This window comes from Falco naumanni, chromosome 7 (assembly GCF_017639655.2).
Source record: "Falco naumanni isolate bFalNau1 chromosome 7, bFalNau1.pat, whole genome shotgun sequence".
Lineage (NCBI taxonomy): Eukaryota > Metazoa > Chordata > Aves > Falconiformes > Falconidae > Falco > Falco naumanni.
The window spans coordinates 27,388,840-27,405,022 of NC_054060.1; the positions used below are offsets into that span (position 1 = coordinate 27,388,840).

Genomic DNA, 16,183 nt, shown 5'->3' on the forward strand with positions numbered 1-16,183 from the left:
CAATAAATGCAGGCCTGGGAGGCTGCAGCTGGCAGGAGAACGTGGGAAGGCAAAGAAAAAGAAAACAGAATATCCTCCCTTTGTCCCTCCAGGTGGGATGTTTTGGCTGAGGGTGCAAGGGGCACCTCAGGGCAGCTGGGGCACGGGGCCAGCACCCCTGCTCCCAGGCAATTCTCACCCGGGTGCTCCCGTGCACTCCGGTTGAGTCATGGTCTCATGTGGCAGAGCACTGAATCAATCCCAAATACGAGGGGACAAGCCCTTGCTGGTAGAGGGAATCTGGAGGGAAGGTGCATGTTATCCATTGTGCTGCAGCTGGATCTTCCCCAGGGGTGCCCAAGCCTGGATCATCGCGCTGCATCTTTACATGTGCAGCACGTCTGGTGCTGCCAGCACCAGGGGGGCAGGAGCTGGCCGAGCCACTGGTGTTTTCTCAGCCCATGTGAACCTGTGCGCTTGCCACACGCCCCGGGAAGGGCACACAGTGTGTCTGAGCTCTGTGTGCACACGAGCTGTGGTGCGTGGCTCCGCTTTGGGTTGCCTGTCCCACCTGGGTGCTCTGTGCCTGTGGGTGATGCCAGCCCGGGGTGTGTGTGGGGTTGGTATTTGTGCCTGTGCCCACCCGGGAAGATGTGTGGGTGATGTGTGAGCCCCAGCCCGTCCCACGCTGGGCAGGCTGAGTGGGGAGCTGTGTGCCCAGTGCCTCCCCACCGCGGGGTGCCCATGGGGGTGCCCCAGATGAACCCGGTGCTGCAGGTGGGCATGTCTCCTGCGGGTGGACACCCATAAGTGTGCCCCAGGTGGACACCCATAAGTGTGCCCCCAGGTGTGGGTGCCCACCATGTGGCTACCCCCCCATGACCCCAGTGCCCTGGTTGGAGTAACCCAGGGTGTGGGTGCCTCCTGGCTGTGCTGGGTGCCCCCCACGACCCCGTGAGTGGATGCCCATGACAGTGCCGGGTGTCCCGGGTGCGGGGGCACCTCTGGGTGCGGCTACCCCGGCAAGTGGGTTCCCCTGGATGTACCCCCGCCCAAGCCACGGCCGTCCCTGCCAGAAGCCCCACACGTGGCTGCCCTGAGCGCGGACACCCGTGTGCGGCGGGGGCGGGTGCCCCAGGGGCGGCGGGCCGCCGTGCCGTGCCGCGCCGTGCCACGCCGTAGCGGCGGGCGGGGATGCTGCTGCCGGCTCCCCCGCCCGCCCCGCGCCACCGCGGCAGCCGCGCCAGACGCAGCGCGGCTCGGAGCGCGCACGGAGCCTCCCGCAGCCGCCGCGGCCCGGGCAGCCCCGCGCCCCGCCATGGCCCGGAACCGCCGGGACAGGAGCAGCTGGGGTAGGCGGCGGGGGGCGCTGGGGCGGCCCCCGGGGAAGGGTCGGAGCGGGGGGAGCGAGCCCGGGCGGGGCGGGCGCGCCCCGCGGCCGTGAACAATGCCGGGCCTGCGGCGGCCCGCGGCCCGCTCCACGCTGGGGCGGCCGGGGCGGGGGGCGCGCCCGGACCCGCCTGGGCCCGGGCCGCCGGGGCGGGGCGGCGGCGGGGGCTCGGCGGCCCCGGGAGGGGGCCGTGGCAGCGGCGGGCCGCTCCTTTCGCGGCGCCGGACGGGCATCTCGCACCGCCCCCGCCTTCTGGGGTCTGGAGCCGCTGGCGCCCGCCTGCCCCTCCCCTGCCGCCGGCGGGCGGCGGCGCCGGGGGTCGGGGCCGGGGGTGCCCGTGGTGCCGTGCTGGGCGGGCCAGGCGCCCCCTGGCGCGCCGCCGCCCTCGGCCTGGCGTGCGCGGGGCCCTGCGCCCACACGGGGCCGGCTGCCGCCTCCGCGGGGAGCCCCTTCGGCCGCCCCGGCTCCCCGCCGGCCTGCCCCGGCCCGGCGCCCCCAGCTGCCCGCAGCCCCGCTGCGGACGGGGCTTGTCACCTCAGCCACCGCCCCGCCTCGGCGGGACACCCGTCTGCCTCGGAGCCGCCGGCCTGCCCCGGCAGGTCGCTCCTGCGGAGGGTGTCCCACAATCTCCGGGGGCTGCCGGGCTTGCTGGCGTGTCAGCCCCCCCGGAGCGGGGCCCTTCTAAACCCATCCCTTCACACCCCCCAGCACAGCCGGGGGGAGCCGGGGGCAGCGTGGCCGGGGGCCGAGCGGGGTCCCAGGCGGCGGGGCTCAGCCGTGTCCCCCCGCAGGGCTCCCTTCCCGGCTCTGCAGCCACCTGCGGTGGGCCGGGGCCACCACCAGCGCCCCACTGGGCCCACGGGTGGGCTGCGGGCTGCGGCGGCCGGGCGCGGGGCTCCTGCTGCCCTGCACCCACTGCAGCCCGGCCTGCTGCACCCTGCGCCCCAGGGCTGCACCGGCTCCGCTGCCCGTTCTGTAGGAAATCAGGGTTTATACGCCGTTTGCCGTTAGTCGAGGCTGCTGAGGAGTGTAATTTGTCCTTTCCCTGGAGTTACTCCGTGTGAACTCATCGGTGCTCGCGGTTATCCCGTCTAGTCAGGCAGAGCAGGTGAGCTAGGCGGTGATGTTTAGATTACACAAATTAAGTTCTAATTTGAATAGATGAGTGTAGTATTTCCCATGGTAATGATTAACAGTTCGGGGACGTGTGTGCGGAAGCGTTGAGATAACGGAGCATGTGGTTTGAGTAAGCGGAGCGGGTGGTGGTCTTTTTGCGAGAGAGCGGAGGGGGGGGGGAATGAGCAGCGCTCATTCGATCGGTACCATTTTTAAGTGTGACTCTTGATGAAGGTCGTTAGACCCTTGGGTAAACTGGAGGGAAAACTTCTCAGTGAATGTGCGGAGATTCTCAGCTTTGTCTCGCAGAGCTGTCAGTCCTGTCTCTGTGCGTGTTGAGTATGGCACGCACGTACACGCGCTGGTGCTTTCCCGTCAGATCTCGATAGCAAGAGAAGAAAATGCAAATGATGCTGAAGCGGATATAAACGGAGAAAACATCATCTTGGAAAGTACAGCCTTGGGTCCAGCAAGACAATTAAGCACATCCCTCATTCGAAATATGCTGCGAAGCTGTACTCGAGTGAAATGTGATGTGTCACTGACTGGATGAACTCTTCCTTAGATTCTCTGTAAGTTTTGCAAGAATCTGGAACCATCCATGGGTCCAAGTGGGTCTCTGTGGGATCAGCTGCCTTCTGCTGCAATGCATCCACAGGTCAAAATCATACGCTATCTTCTACAGGGGTTTACCTATTCCTAGAATGATTTCCTGACAATTTGCCAGGCTGGTTGACATTGCAAGTAATAAATTAGAGAGAAAATGCCAGTATTTTTTACTAGGGTTAAAAAAAAAAAAGCGAAAAAAGCGCTCGCTTTAATAAAAGTGTGCATTTATACAGCAGAACCACATTGCCCTGAAAGATGTGTTTACATCCAGTGACTGCAGCATTGTCTGGTGACATCAGTCTGTGGGGTGACTCTGCTGCTGCTACATTTTTCAGCGTAGCTGGCAAAGGAGGAGTTTCAGGCTTTTACTCAAACTAAGGCAGAAAGTAGAAAGTCCTTGCTATGTTCTAAAAGTGGGCTTATGGGTCATTAAAAATATTATGCTATTTTGAAACGGATCAAACTTTGTCCTAGTTACTCTCTGGTTAATCAGGCCTGAAAACAGGCAACTGCTTAGTGCAACCTTCCTCCTTTGTTTCATAAAAATAATTTGCTTTTTTAAAGATCACAGAGCAAATTAGGGTCAGTGTGTGCATGGCACCCAGAAGAAATTGCCCCTGGTCAGCTGTCAAAGCTGGGTTACTGTCGCATATGTACATTTTGTGTAGGGGCATGTAATGCATCAAGCGTAGGATTTAGCCCTGGGCAGAAGGTCAGAATAAGGTTATGCATCATTTAAGGCGCTCTTACCGAATGTGCTAAGTGGTGCATAGACATCACAACGGCTGCTAGTTGCTGGATGAATGGCTGAGGGAGCTGAGATGAACAAATCACATATAATTTCTTGGTCAGAGTAGGGGACCCTGTGCTTCCCAAAATAAGGATCGTTAGTCTAAATCCTGGTTGGCACGGTGAAGTCCAGCCAACTCAATGAAGGCTTGTAGTGGATTACACTGATTTTTTTTTCTGAAATTCTTCATGCTTTGCAGTTGCAGATGCTCAGCAGCCTGCTCGCCCTGGTATGCTAAAGGCATTAGAGAACTCTGCTCCCAGTCACTCATTTAAACAGCACAGGCTGGAACAAATTGTGTGAAATCTCTCATGTTTCCTGTCATGGCCCGTGTTGTAATTGGAATGACCCACTCATCAAGAATTCGGTCTTAAAGCCATAAAAGGGATTACAGAAGTTTATATATACTTCTTGGTCAGGATTTTCAAACTGAATGTAAGATCTATGAGAGCTCCGAAAGGGGCCTGATTGCCAGGAATGGCCAAGCAGCTTCAGGGAGAAGAGACTCCTCTCCAGCGCAGGCCAGGCTGAGATCACCAACACCACACTTTCAGACTGCACAGCAATGGGTTAAACTGGAAAGAAAAAAAGGATGGTTTTGGTAGTCCTTTTTTTTTGTTTTTTTTTTTTTTTCCAACTGATAGGCTGACATCCCTTCTGTTTGTTATTTGGTTTCTGACCTTTTATGGTAGGTATTCACATTCCACTTACTGGCTTTTCTTTGTGACTCTGAATGCTGGGAACCTCCTGAAAAGTGAAAGCTGAGATGTTTCAGACAGATGGGCCTTTACACAAAAAGCCACTAGATATGAGAAGATTCACAACCAAATTACTAGTGTGTAAATGAGAAAAGAAAATGGAGTGTTGGGACTTGAAAGAAGAGACAAGACAACAATTGCAAGCTAAATATGGTACTTGGCCATTGTGCCGTTGGTTTTGAGGCAGCAGCATTGTACCAAGAATTTGAATAGCATGGTCTGACCCGTTGCAAGATGAGCAGGAGTGAGATCAGCCTGCCTTTCCCCTTTTGGGGGGAAGAACTGAGGTGCCCTGAGGCTGCCTCGCAGTGGTGACATGGTGCCCTTGTCATGCTCCATGCCTTGAGAAGCTTCGGTGTTGGCTGCCTGCCTGATTAATGGAAGAGGGAAGCAGCGCTTGGAGTTGGTTGTGGGTGGGAAGCAGCACATGCAAATGTTGTTTAGGGCCTGGGTGATGTTCATAGGCAGCGGGCCTTATGTTAACTCCCCTGCATCATTGACTGAAACGTTCTCCAGCAGGAGAGTGAGCCCTGGTGCAGGTATTGTCACGCTCTGGGAGGCACAAGATGTCCCATGGATTACCTCCAAAAATCACTTCACTCAAGAGACCCCCCCCACACTCCTTTGTTGCTGCCAGAAGCGCTCACATTTGCTATCAGCTGAGGGAAGATTAGGTGTTACAGCAATAAAATAACTGCACAGAAATTTCCCAAAATGGGGTAGGGGCTCCAGAGAAGGTGCTGAATTCAGCCAAGCCAGTAAAACGTTTTAAAGGGCTCTCTCTCTCTATATATATACATAAACATTTTCTTTAGAGTGTAATTGCCTTTCCTGTTGTATCCTAGGATTTCATGGCACATTTACCAAACTTTATTTTCAGGCAGTTGTAACAACAAAAGGGTAAAGATAATTTCATGTCAGAAGTAACTAAATCAAATACTGGTGGTGGAGGGAGGCTGGTTGCTGACAAACGAAACGGATGAAAGACCATGCAGAAAATGAGTGAGAGTTTTGGAGACATATTCTTGCAAGATGCGTTTCAGCCATCATGTCACACCTGAGTCTGGCTAGGCTCAGATGTGGGTGAGCAGGCCCAGAATTTGTACCTGACAGATAGGTAATGGCCTTTTGGTAGCTCTCTCTTATGACAGTCTTTTGATGATCACAAGTGGGAGTAAGGTTCCCTCTGGGAGTTGCCCACCTTGCCTTTGAATCAGCCAGTCCCGGCACATGAACTGGCATGGACATAGCCACGTAACTGTCTAGCATGACCTCAAACTTCCTGAAAAACTTATTGAAAAACCTCTGATCTGCTTTCTTCCCAGGGCAGTTGTGTGCCTGTGTCTCTGACGCATGCTAATCATGAGCTCAGCCTGGGAATTTCACAGCAGTAGGCTTTGCTGTTGCTCCAGAGCCAGCTAAGGCACTGTAGCTTCATGTAACTGAAGTGTCTTTAAGAAGTTTCACATGAGACTTTGGCATTTGAGACGTGTCTGTTGTAACAGGCAGGTTTGGTGGCCAGTAATCGTCCAAGCTCTTGTTTCTGTCAGCAGTCTTTTATGCAGAAAGGTCTTAAACCACTCACGTTATCAGCATAATCGTTCATCTCCCTGTTTCGTCTGCCAAAGGGAAAAGGGGCTGAGCTGGCCACACTCTAGCTGAAGCCGCTGTGCTGCCAGCTGGATGACTCAGAGCTGGCGGGAAGAAGGTGCACTCTACATCTTACCGCTGCTCCAAAAAAAGCAAAGGATGAGTACCAGGCCTGGCAGCAGTAGCCACCCTGCTCGGCAACCTGCTGCAAGCATCCTGGGGTGCAGAGAAGTGGGGCGCTTGCCAGGAGCACATGGGACTGTAGGTTGCATTGGGCAGAGGTGTTAACACTGCTGTGCAGCTGGAATATAAGAGTTCACCCTGACTCTGGAGAGGATAGCTTGGGATCTCAAAGTGAGACCCCAAATGAGTACCAAGTGTGGCCTTTTACCTGCCATTCTTGGTTGTTGAAGGACGGGGCTGATTTTTTAAGTGACAGTTTTCTTCACCTGTTTCTAGGCAATGCCCTGCAGCTCCCTGTGTAGAGATCTTCACGGCCTGTGTCATTTACCATTCATTTCCACAGGTATCAAGACCCTGCCTTGTACCTTGGTTGATGGCAGAGCTGTGATTACATCTGTACATCCAGTCAGGGGAAGTGCAAGTGATTTCCCACTTGGGCATGAGGAGGTCTGGCTCTCTCTTTCCATTCACTGCTGCATTTCCCAGACCACTGGCCCCAAATGAAGGAGACAGCGTGGCCAGGCTGGGGCCTGCGGGAGGTACATGTGTGTGTGTGCTGCTTCAGGGATGCTCCGCGGCTCTAGTTAGTGGGTGCTACTGACGGCTAGTGCCTGGCGTTTCCCCTCCCCGGGTCCGGGCTCCTCTGACTCCGTGGGGGCATCACAGATCGCAGCAGAGGTGTGAGCATGGTGGAGGGAGAGTTGTGTGGCCGTGTGGTTAGCCATGTCCTGCAGGTAGGAGGTACAGAGGGGTGGTGAATGTGTGTGTCTTCTTAAACCCAGCTTGGGAGACTTTCTGACCTGCTGGCTAGGTACCCTTGGAGAGTGCGGTGCCAGCAAGATCGCAGAGCAGAGATGGGTGTAAGAGAGGGCTTTACTCAGCCAGGCTTCCCTGCTCAGTCCTCTCAAGGACACTGTCTCCTGGGTTCACCTCAGCCTAGGCACTCAATGGCAGCCCCGTGCTGAGGGAGTTTGCTAACTCACAGCTGCCCAGGCCAGGCTCCCATGGCAGTTGCAGTGCTTCAGGATGTGGTTGTGCCCTGCTGTGCATCCTTTGTGCAGGATCCCATCTGATCCTTTGTGCAGGATCGATACAGGTTATTGCTCTGTAACACCCCCTCTGCCCTGGCTGTCCAGTACATATGCTTTGCTTCAGTGCTTTATTTCTCCTTTTCCCCTCATTAGCTGTATAAGTTGCAGAGCTCTGCGCAAGCCCGTCTCAGGGAGAAGGAGAGGATGTCTGGTGCATGCTCAAAGCGATATATGCTGCCTTTCCCAGCCTCCTCAGAGCCTTACCGATGATCATTGGCTGCTTGTTGTGCAGCAGAGATGGTTCAGCATGAACAGAGTGAGCAGAACTCATGTCACAGCAGCAGCCAAGCTGCATGTGTTAAGTGCAAGGGAGACTGCAGCTCGGGGAGAGATGTCTTTCTTTGCCAGTGCCGTTTGCGGAGGGCAGATAAGCTTCCTGGAAGCTGGAGCTCTCTGGAGAGCGTGCAGACGGATCAAGCCTGACTGTAAGGTCTGTTTGGCGCTTGGCTCATGGTATCATCGGTGGCACTGTGATACGTTTGTAATGTAAACAGCTGGGGTGAACACAGCTTCAGAGAGGATCCGCACAGCTATTGCTGCTGAGCGAATTAATCCCTAGAGAGCTGCTGATAAGCAACCTAACCTGGCCGCTGCAGGAATGCTCTGTTCAAAGCTTGCCATTGAACCTCTACTTTCTGTCCTTGGTAGTTTCTGTTTTTCCATGCAGTAAAGTAACTTAGTTGAACTACCCTCAGAATAGTACCACTGCATGACAGCTGTGTATTTGAGTGGGGGGATCGGGGCCCAGGCTGCAGTTTTTGCTTTTCATGGGCAGTGCTTGTAAGGCTCCTGGGATGCAAGAGAGCAGAAGAGCAGGGTTGGCAAATTGGCTTTCTCAGGGTCTGGTTAGGCAGCCTGTGTTTGCACAGATGATGGATCACGGCTGCGTTTCATTCTCTGGAATGAAATGTGTTTGTTGTGCAAACTCATTTAAGGAAAAGCTGACTTTATTAGCTGGTCTCTGGAAAGCAGTCAGCATTTCTGTGACCTGTTCTTCCATAGCTAAGAAAGAACAGGCTTAAACAAGCACTCACCAAAGGTACATTGCATAATTAGTGACGTGTAATTTACCTAATTTATTCTTCTGCAGGAGCTTAAATACCTAAGACATTGGCTGTCAGTATGTACAGAGGCACAATGTGAAATATACTGGTTTAATTTATTTAACTTTAACCAGCAATAAGTCCTAGAGAAATGGAAGAATGCTTTATTTTTTCCTTAGGCTCCAATAAATTGCACAGTATGTCCTGTATTACGGGGCTGTCTGCATGAATTGGGCCATTTCCTTGCTGCTGTCTGACAGCCCAGTGAGTATGAATGCGAATTCTGATCACCTTTCCGCTTTAAATCACCATATGGAACGGAGATGTGGATTCCACTTCACTTTAGAGTCATGACAATGAGCTGTTATGAAATGGGGAAAAGGAACTGTATCCTGGCAATTTCTGAATGAGCAGCTTGAGAATTGACGTAATTGCAAGGTGCCGGAGAGAGCCAACAGAAAGGAGGAGTCAGGTTAGAAAATGAGTAGAAACAAGAGTGTGTTTAGGAAAGTTGAGATCTCTTTCCTTTCTTTTTTGGCCAGATGATGTTTTGCCATTGCCAGGTACAACTAACTTCAAAGCAGATAACTAATTTACACTGGAAAGACCAATTATAATAATTGATTTACAGTAATGCACAGCCATCTTATAAAATAATCTCTGGGTTTCCAATGTGGCCGATAATCTAATAAACAGAACATGGAAGTTTCATCACATGGAAATAAGTGTGGAAGAGTTTTGTCTGCAGATGGCATACATGAAAGAAGCAGAGATAACAGGGCTGAAATTAGTTCAGAGACCTGCTTAATATAGTGCCTTTTCTCCTGATACCTCCGATGAAGTGGGAAAGCAACATATCCTGATCATAATACTTTGTATTTTGCCCCTGTGTTGTGCAAACAGCCTGGTTTTCCTGGTGTTTGGAAGCAAGAACTTCCCCTAGGAGACCATGACTGCTTTGGATTGTTACCTGTCTGGAGACATTCTTCCCACATCTGTCAATATCTGCTAAAAAAAAGTATGCTCCTTACAGATCCTGATGTTTTGAAGGGACAGCACAGTCTCTTCTCTGCACAGGCTGTCGTTCTTTTCAGCAGCTGAACTGGAGGGAGAAGAAGATCTGGGAGATCCTGTCCAGGCACCAGCAGCAGCAGGATGGGGAACCTGGCACCAAATGTCCCTCTGGTAGCAGGATGGGAGGGACTCTCCTCAGTCCCCTGTCATGGCGCTCGGATCTGTGATGAGGACTGGCAGTCCGCTCAGCCGTCTGAGCTGGGGGCATCCGTGCTGCCTTTTCCTGCACTTGAAGCCCACAGACAGCAGGGCTTGTGCCCATCTTGGTACCCAGCTGGGCACTCTGGCTGCAGCTCCTGTTACTGCTAGCATGGGACGAGTAAGATGCTGGTCCCCCTCACACTCTGTCTGCGTAGCCAGAGGTGGACTTGCCTGGTCTGGGGAAGTGGCACAGCTATTTCACCAGCACCCTTGTTAGTTTGGCTAGAGCCAGAACGTTTAGATTTCATTCAGTTTACAATTTTTTTCCTGCCTCTGCCATGAGTCACATCTTACACAAGCATCTCTCCACTATCCATTCTGTGCAGCTGTAAAAAGAAAAAAAAAATAATTGGACACAGACAGCTGAGCAGGGCATTGGGAACCACCGCAGGAGAGGAGGTATTTCCTATTGTAGACTTTCTACGGCACTTTGCAGCATGGCAGTGCTTAAAAAGAGCACGTGAGCCTGTGGCCCTTTGGCACCTGTCCATACTTGCTTGTTGGGAAGATCTTAATGCTGGAAACTGTTCGGTGTGTGCAGCAAGAGGACTGACTGCTCTTAGAGGCCTTCATTTTTCAAGTTATTTGATGATGTGTGCCTGGATCCTGGGTCCATGTATTTGAAATGAGAAGGTTTGTTGGTTTTTTGGAGGCCCCTAAGCAGTAACACAGGGCAGGGGTTGGTTTTTGAAGGGAGTTTGGTGCTGCTAGTCCCCAGCTGCTGCTGTCTGGTGGAGAATCTAGCTTTTCAAAGCATTTGGGACTTTTGTTTTGCTAAAAAACCTTCAAGCATTGGGAAGAAAAGATCTTTGTCTTTCAACTGTGAGCAAAGAAAGCTTGCAGTATATGTCTGAGAGCCACCAGCAATCCCCTAGCAACCAGGCTTACTGATCCTGATATTTCATCACGGGATCGTAGAAAATCAAAAACTTCTACAAAAGCACTGCTGTTATTTAAAATATGGAGTTGCTGCTGGAGGCCCAGAACGGGCAAACCGTATTCCTCTTGGTATTTATAGCTTGCCTTTTAGCATGCACATGCGTAGCCCTTGTGCTTTGAAACAGCTGGGACTGGCTGAAAACTGGGTCCCCGAGGTCAGGGACTGACACAGAGACTGAGGAGGTTTAACTTGAGGCTACCGTGTTTGGAAAGTTGCAGCCTGAGCCAACAAACCAGGAAGTTTTTGTAGAAATGGGGAACTTTCCATCACATGCTCCCTTCCTGCTGGCAAGGAGGTTTCATGTGGCTGTAGGTGAGCTGACTGGCATGATTAATCACGGCATCTCTTTCCTGTGCTGGGAAGTTTGGACACAACGAAAGGAAAATTACTGGAGCTGGCCTGCTCTTTGTAAACGCCAGGGCTACAGTGTCTGTGGATGGCAAGTCTCAAAACCCATGTCTCCTGTTTTGTGTCAGGTATGCAAAGCAGCCCAAACGGACCATCGGGTCGTTAGCTGTAAGGAGCAGCATGTGGGAGATACATATCTGGCACGCTGCTGCTGCTGCCAAGTGTGAATACAGTGACCAAACTCTGGGTCCCTGCCTGTCCCCTCCAAAGGCTCCTGCTGGTCACTTCTCCCCATCCTGGCAGGGAGCTGAGACCCTTCTGTACAAACGCTGCGCAGCGCCTGCCTCTGTGCTGGGGAGCAGCTCCGCAGGGAACCCTGCCATTTCAGAGTGCGAAAGTGAGCAGTGCTGGTGCTTTGCCTATGCTTCCCACTTGGGAGTGAAGAAGTGGCTTTTATCAGGGTAAGCATGTGTCTTCGTGGCCTGGTTCCTGCTGAGGCTGTCTCGGGGGATGCGGTCGATGAGGTTGACGGCAGAAGCAGCAGATGACACGTTGAGCATTACTGCAGACTGCAGATGGAGAAGGATTCTGTTGTTGCTACAGAAACAGCAGTTGCACAGGATGCATCAAGGCAGTGTCCCTTGACAGAGGCATGAGGTACTGAGACACTTCAGCTTGAGTGCTGCATCCATTTTTGAGATGGCCTTCAGGAAGGACCTGTTGGGGAGTGTCCAGAGGAGAGCAGTCAGATGCCTAGATGGTGTGGTAGCAAGGGGTAACTGGGGGCTTGAACTTCTCTTTTCTAGCAGAGAAGAAGCTAAGGGAGGTGTCATGGCAGGCTTTGTGTATATCAGAAGTTGCTGCAGGCAAGAAGAGAGTGAGCTGCCCTCCATGTCAACTCTTGTAGGACAAAAAGTAATGAGTGTGTTTTGTCAAGGGAGGTTGCAGCAGGGAACTCTGCCTGCAGGGAGCATGTGGGCAGATGGCCTCAAAGTGGCATGGAGACTCCAGCAAGATGTCTGAGGACAGATTAAACAGACATCTGGTCTGAATGATGCTATTTTGGGATGGATATTTGGGCTGGCTGGCCTGTCCAGCTCTGTCCAGCTCTGCTGCCTGTGGTTCAGCACTTTGCAAAAGAAGGAACCTAAGAGCTCTTGTTTTACTTGTTTACACAGGTAGTTTTGCAGAGAAGACTTACGAGTGGAGCTCGGAGGAGGAGGAGTCCGTGAGGAAGGCAGGACCAGTGCAAGTCCTCATTGTCAAAGATGACCATTCCTTTGAATTGGATGAAGCTGCACTGAACCGCATCCTTCTCTCAGAGGCTGTCAGAGATAAAGAGGTTGTGGCTGTGTCTGTTGCAGGAGCTTTTAGAAAAGGAAAATCATTCCTGATGGACTTCATGCTGCGGTATATGTACAATAAGGTATGGCTTCAGCTGAGGTGGCTTTTCCCAGGGGTGTGGTCCTACTGCTCATTGCTCCCAGGGATGAGCTGGACAGGATACTGGCTTGGTGCTCTCGGAATCACAGAATCACAGGATAGTTTGGGTTGGAAAGGAACTTAAAGATCTTCAAGTTCCCAACCCCCCTGCCATGGGCAGGGCCCCCTCCCCCCAGCCCAGGCTGCCCCCAGCCCCGTCCAGCTTTGCCTTGAGCACTGCCAGGGATGGGGCACCCACAGCTGCTCTGGGCAGCCTGGGCCAGCGCCTCGCCGCCCTCACGGGGAACAATTTCTTCCTCATATCTCATCTGAATCTACCCTCTTTTTATTTTAAACCCATTCTCCCTTGTCCTATCACTCCATGCCCTTGTAAAAAGTCCCTCTCCAAGCCTCTCATTAGCATGGGCTTTAAAAAATAAAATAAAATGGATCCTTCCACAGCTCTGTGCACCAGTGAGTCTCTAGTGGACTCCTGACTTGGGAGGAGAGATGTTCACATTTGCTGCCCTGTAGGAAACCTCTTTTATAGGGGCTACACTATGGTGAATGCAGCACAGAGGAAAAGTGGAAAACCAAAGTGAGATGAGAACTCCAGCAACTTCTTCTGTTCCTACCTGCAGGAAGCAGTGGACTGGGTTGGTGATTACAATGAGCCTCTGACTGGTTTCTCCTGGAGGGGAGGGTCTGAGCGAGAGACGACCGGCATTCAGATATGGAGTGAGGTTTTCCTGGTGGACAAGCCCGATGGTAAAAAGGTGTGCGCTTCTCTGTTGCATAGCTGTCTGTTGCTGGTCAACTCATTTTTCTCTTCCAGCTTTTGTAAGACTCTCCCGCCTTGTCTTAGGTGGCTCAAATGCCTGTGCAAGTTTAGAGAAGCTCTTCATTACCGTACCCCTCATTTGACATGAATGGCTTTAATGCAGTGAGTTGATACGATGTCTAGGTGTCCCTGTTATGCCCTCCAGGTGTCCCTCAACTCTGGGCATCCCTCTTATTCCCGGGAATCTTGAATCTGAGGTCCTTGGAAACTACTCCCCTTTCCTAGAGCAGTAGCTGTAAAATGGAGTGTCTTCATTCAGGCTGGTCAAATACAATGCAAACTGGATCTTGGGGCATTCTGCAAGTTCAGCTTATAGCCAGGAATATTGGTATCCATCTACTCTTTAAGGAAGAGCCCAATGCCAAAATGACACAGAATTATTCACAGTGTGATTTCTAATACTAGCCGAATGCGGTTTGGGCTAAGGAGGTGCGATACTACGCAGACTCAGGAAAAGACCCATCTGCACTGACAGCAAGTATTTGAGGAGCAAAGCAGTTCCCTCCTCTGCATTGCATAGCATTCATTTCCCTGCCTGCTTGAGTCATCACACTGTTACGAGTGACTGGGGCTGCTGTTCTCCTTTGTCCTCCACCCATTTTAAGTCCGAGGCAGAAGTGGGGAGATTCCCAGCACAGTAATACAGCTGACATTCCCGCCCCCCCTCCCCACCCCGCCTTTGGCATTTGATAGTGATATTGCTTGGGTGCAGGTGCTGAATGGGTGCGTCCAAGCTGACGTGGAACTTTCTGCCTCTCAGGTCGCTGTATTGCTGATGGACACGCAGGGGACCTTTGACAGCCAGTCCACCCTGCGGGATTCAGCCACTGTGTTTGCCCTTAGCACAATGATCAGCTCGATACAGGTAAGAAGGGGGATGTCTCCAGGAATAATTTCCTAAAAGGTGGTGGCAAAACCCCAGTAGCTTGGCATCAGCCTAACACAGCAGCTGGCCAGGACCTTTGGTGGGAGGACAAAGGCCAGCATGTTGGCTGCACTGAGTGCAGGATTCACACGCGACTCCATCATCACAGGAAACAGTCTTACCTCCTCATCTCACCCCAAAAGCAAGGCCAGCAGTAGATGCACCGCTTTGCTTCCAGCTACCAAAGAGGAAGAAGCTTTGGTCTGAGGAACTGGGTGTGCTTTTGGCTCAGTGCCGCTGGAGAATCCTCTGGGCTGGAGGTGTTCACACACCATTAACTCCCTAGCCTGTTAGGGCTTCCCTTCCTACCACCCAGCCTTTGCTCTCGGAGGACAGCGTGAACGGGATGGAAGTTGTGCCTTGGTACAGAGCTCAGCACATCATAAAAATGAGAAGAAGGAACATCATTTGGACCAAACAGGTTTCCAGGCTGGGGCAGGACAACCCTGGTGCTCCCATGCTGGAGCATTTTGCTGTGTGAGTTGGTCCAGCAATGCAGCTGCACTTGGGGCCTGTCTTGTACCAGCACCGCGCACCACCTGGGACTTTGCCTGTGTCCCCATGGTAATGTTGTAGGCTATAACTGCACCAGCCCATGCATTGACCAGAAGGACAGGCCATTCTGAGTGCTCTGAAGTTTTTGTTTTTAAATGCAGGTTTATAACTTGTCCCAGAATGTGCAGGAGGATGATCTGCAGCACTTGCAGGTAAGACCCTTGTCGCTGGGGCTCCGCAGCACTGGGGTACCTGGGTTATGCTTTGCACTCGCAAGCTGTGTTGCTCTGGAAAGGCCCATCTGCGTTTGGAGCCACAAAAGGGTTTTTCAGTTTCCCAGCTCTCATATTGATTCATGGGCATGGAGGAACAGTTGCTTGGGTTGAAACCTGTCTTACCTGTGCTCTCGTAGCGTGGCTTCTTGGGGGCCTGCGTCCTTTGGCAGGGTGGTCAGTGGGCACTTGGCAGGAGGGACTGTTCCTGTCTCTGGGGCACGTGTCTTCCTCGAGGCTGATGGCCTGTGAAGCTGCAAAGGGTCCATGGCCATGCTTTGTGCTGCAGCAGATAGCTGAGGGGCTCGAAGAGGCTGAAAGAACTAAGACTTAAGTCAGGAGACAAAAGTGACTGAGAGGGGATGATGGTCCTCAGCTGTGTACGGGGCTGCTGCCAAGTGGAAAGCAGTATTTTTTTGATATGTCCGCACTGCATGGAACCAGTTGCCATGGATGGTGCTGCAGTCAGAGAGGGTTGAGTTGACTTTCTAATGACAAGGTTAGAACAGTATCAAAGGGACTGTGCAGGATGGGTGTAGAGTACCCATCACAGGCCATCTCAGTGTGGAGCGTTCACAAGTCTGCCACAAACTGGATGTAGCTCACATGGCTTGTGTTCCTTCCACAGGATCATGCTTGGGTTCCTCAGGGAGCAGAGGCCCATCAGAGGCCAGGACTGACCCATGGGCCTGGAAACATGCAGTGACTTTTAGTAAGGGGCTAAAGTGACTGGTAATAGGGAGGGACCCAGGGTAATTAACCATGCATTGACTGTATTCCGGCTGCTGTGGGTGGCTGTCCACTGCTCTGTGAGTAGGGGCAGTAGAAGTGCTCATTTGACTTACGTGACAAGGAAGCTGATGGTAGAATCACAGAATCCCAGACTGGTGGGGGCTGGAAGGGACCTGTGGAGCTCACCCAGCCCACCCCCCTGCTCAAGCAGGGTCTCCCAGAGCGGGCTGCAGAGCCACGTCCAGGTGGGTTTGGATGTCTCCAGAGCAGGAGACCCCACTGCCTCTCTGGGCAGCCCGTCCCAGCGCTCCGGCACCCTCACGGTAAAGACGTTTCTCCTCACGTTCAGGTGGAACTCCCCGTGTTGCAGCGTGCCTGTTGCCC

The 16,183-nt window shown here is 52.7% G+C and overlaps 1 protein-coding gene across 2 annotated transcripts in view; it reads left to right on the plus strand.

Annotated features, from left to right (window-relative positions):
* The first annotated feature begins 1,172 nt into the window (after positions 1–1,172).
* ATL1 (atlastin GTPase 1) overlaps positions 1,173–16,183 on the plus strand; it is a 32,227-nt gene continuing 17,216 nt past the window's right edge. For both annotated transcript variants that reach the window (XM_040602458.1, XM_040602459.1), the window contains exons 1-5: positions 1,173–1,331; positions 12,291–12,538; positions 13,176–13,310; positions 14,136–14,240; positions 14,957–15,007. In XM_040602458.1, the coding sequence (XP_040458392.1) occupies positions 1,298–1,331; positions 12,291–12,538; positions 13,176–13,310; positions 14,136–14,240; positions 14,957–15,007 (573 nt within the window). In that variant the 5' untranslated portion in view covers positions 1,173–1,297. The remainder of the gene's footprint in view (positions 1,332–12,290; positions 12,539–13,175; positions 13,311–14,135; positions 14,241–14,956; positions 15,008–16,183) is intronic.